At 44.8% G+C, this 2,241-nt stretch overlaps 1 protein-coding gene across 1 annotated transcript in view; it reads left to right on the top strand.

Moving 5' to 3' along the window:
- The window catches only part of PSD3 (pleckstrin and Sec7 domain containing 3), a 162,769-nt gene that overhangs the window by 43,337 nt on the left and 117,191 nt on the right, over window positions 1–2,241 (top strand). Inside the window, exon 3 of the mRNA XM_014519479.2 lies at window positions 238–1,354. Coding sequence (XP_014374965.2) covers window positions 238–1,354 — 1,117 coding nt within the window. The remainder of the gene's footprint in view (window positions 1–237; window positions 1,355–2,241) is intronic.

Raw genomic sequence — 2,241 nt, 5'->3', positions numbered from 1 at the left:
CTGACTTAGCCATCCTAACTTCCAAAGTATGCTGCTCCAAAACTCAGATGTAAGAAAGGCCAGGTTTGAAATAACTAAAGTGCAAGAGCATGCAGAAGTGAACTATACAGAGCAGTGTTTCTCTGCAGTGTGGTGAGGGGGAGATTAACAGAGGCCATTAGTCTGTCATGAGAAAGTTGGGAAAGGAGAGAATATATTTCACAAATAGACAAAACAAATTCTCTTTCTTCTTTATAGGTGGCCATGGAGGTAGCACTCTGCTCCCACAGACCGTCATCAATGAATTTCCAGAGTATGGGACAATGGAGCAGCAAGGTGTGGAAGCACTGAAGTCTTCGTGTGAGCTTCAGGCAGAGGCTGTAACGTGCAGTCCAGGGAGGTGGGAAGGGGAAACATTGCCTTGCAAATCTTGTCCCAAGAGTGGCACTTACGAAGATGAGTCAAGATCTTGCATTGAGACATTGCAGCAGTCCTCTGAAGAAGAAACTTTGCAACCTGATGAGACGCAGACTGAAATGATGAGAAGTTTTCAAGGGCTGGAAACTGCAAAGGAACCAAAGGGAGTGAAAACTACTCTTGGTTCAGAGAGACAAATGGAAAAAGAAAGGAATATTGGCAGCCAAAACTTACAGACAGCCAGAGAACTGGTTTCAGCAGTCCAAGAAAAACCCTCAGACATGCCTCCTCTGTCTGAAGTAACAGCTGAGGAAGAATTATATTTGATCACAGAGAACGATTTGGCTTTAGTGTTGGGAGGAGAAAAGCGGTCGGAGTCCTTTCAAATTATCAGTAATAAAATGGGGGAGGACCACGAAGTGCAGGAGTCCGGCTGTGGTAGACCATCCCTGATGTACCTGGAAGCAGACCGCAGAGTAGAAGGCACTGTTGGCATTCTTGGGGAGGGTTGGGTTGATTTTGAGAAGGAGTTTTCAGCATATGAGCCAGGTGAAAAGCAAATAGGTCCTGAGAGGAGGATATCGAAAGAGGCAGCTGTGAGCAAGCATGTAGAATTTCGAGGGGTGGAGATCTTATGGTTGCAGAAAGCAGAAGGGCAGCAGGGCATGAAACATTCAGTCCTAGAGGCTAACGCACCCTCACAAAAAACTGTGTGTGTGGAAAGGAAGCCATTTTCCATAGAACCAAGCTACCCTTTTCCATCCATGGTCTCCTCAGGGCATGTCACGTTGCCTGAGGAGGTTTGGAATGAAGCCTGGAAAGATGTGAAACCAGGAACTGGTTCTGAGGCTGTTTCTCCTACTTTGCTGGCCAAAGGTGAGGAAGATGAAGTCTTTATGAAGGAAAAGAAGAAACATGCTGAAGAGAGGATCCCCAGGTCTGACAGCGGCAAGGAAAGGTAAGTTGGCTTTTGAGGACAGAAGCTGCCTTCCTTTGTGAGCTGCTAATTCGTAAATGACCCATCATGTTCTGTGCCTCCCTTCTAAAATATTCTGGACATGGCAATAGTGACAGTAGTGACAGTGCACAGTTAATGTGTTCTTGAGATTTGCATGTAAAGCAGGACTAAAATTCCTCCGTTCCACACTTCTAATATTTGAATTTCACCTCCAAATCTGTCCGAAAATCTTGAAAAAACCCTTATGTCATTTGCTTTTTCAGAAGAAAGACAATACTAAATAATTGCATGAGCACTGTTGCATCCCCAAAAACTGTCCTTATTAAATAGGAACATTTAGGGTCTTGCTACCTCCATGTCCTGTCAGAAAACTGCTAGAGCTGCTATTCAGAGCACAAAACCTTGAGAGCCACTTGATGCATCACAGATTATTTAAAGGGACATATTCTTTTATATATTATCAGAGGATAATTTCATTGCATTTTAGTAAAATCATTATTTAAATTGCGTCCTGTTGTCCTCACGTTTGTTGTATTTGCATAGTAAATATAGGGCCCCATCATCAAGGTGCTTGTTGACTAGGAACAGGCATTGAATTTGTCATGGGGCAAGTTGTGCCTGTGTTTTTCCCCGAACAGAAAAGTCCCAGGATTGCCGTGTACACACAACACCCTTTTGGTCAGGCTTCAGTGAGTGGCTGAATGCATTGCTGCATTTCTGCCATGAATCAATGATGCAGTCATCATAGAATCATAGAAGTAGGGTCGGAAGGGACCTTGTAGATCTTCAAGTCCGATCCCCTGCCTGGGCAGGAGGGAAACTGGGCTCAAGTGACCCCAGTCAGGTAGGCATCGAGCCGCTTCTTAAAGACCCCCAGGGTAGGAGCC

The sequence above is a fragment of the Alligator sinensis genome, unplaced genomic scaffold (genome assembly GCF_000455745.1).
Source record: "Alligator sinensis unplaced genomic scaffold, ASM45574v1 scaffold560_1, whole genome shotgun sequence".
NCBI lineage: Eukaryota > Metazoa > Chordata > Crocodylia > Alligatoridae > Alligator > Alligator sinensis.
The sequence above is the reverse complement of the archived record's forward strand: the minus strand, read 5'-3'. Positions and strand labels throughout refer to the sequence as shown.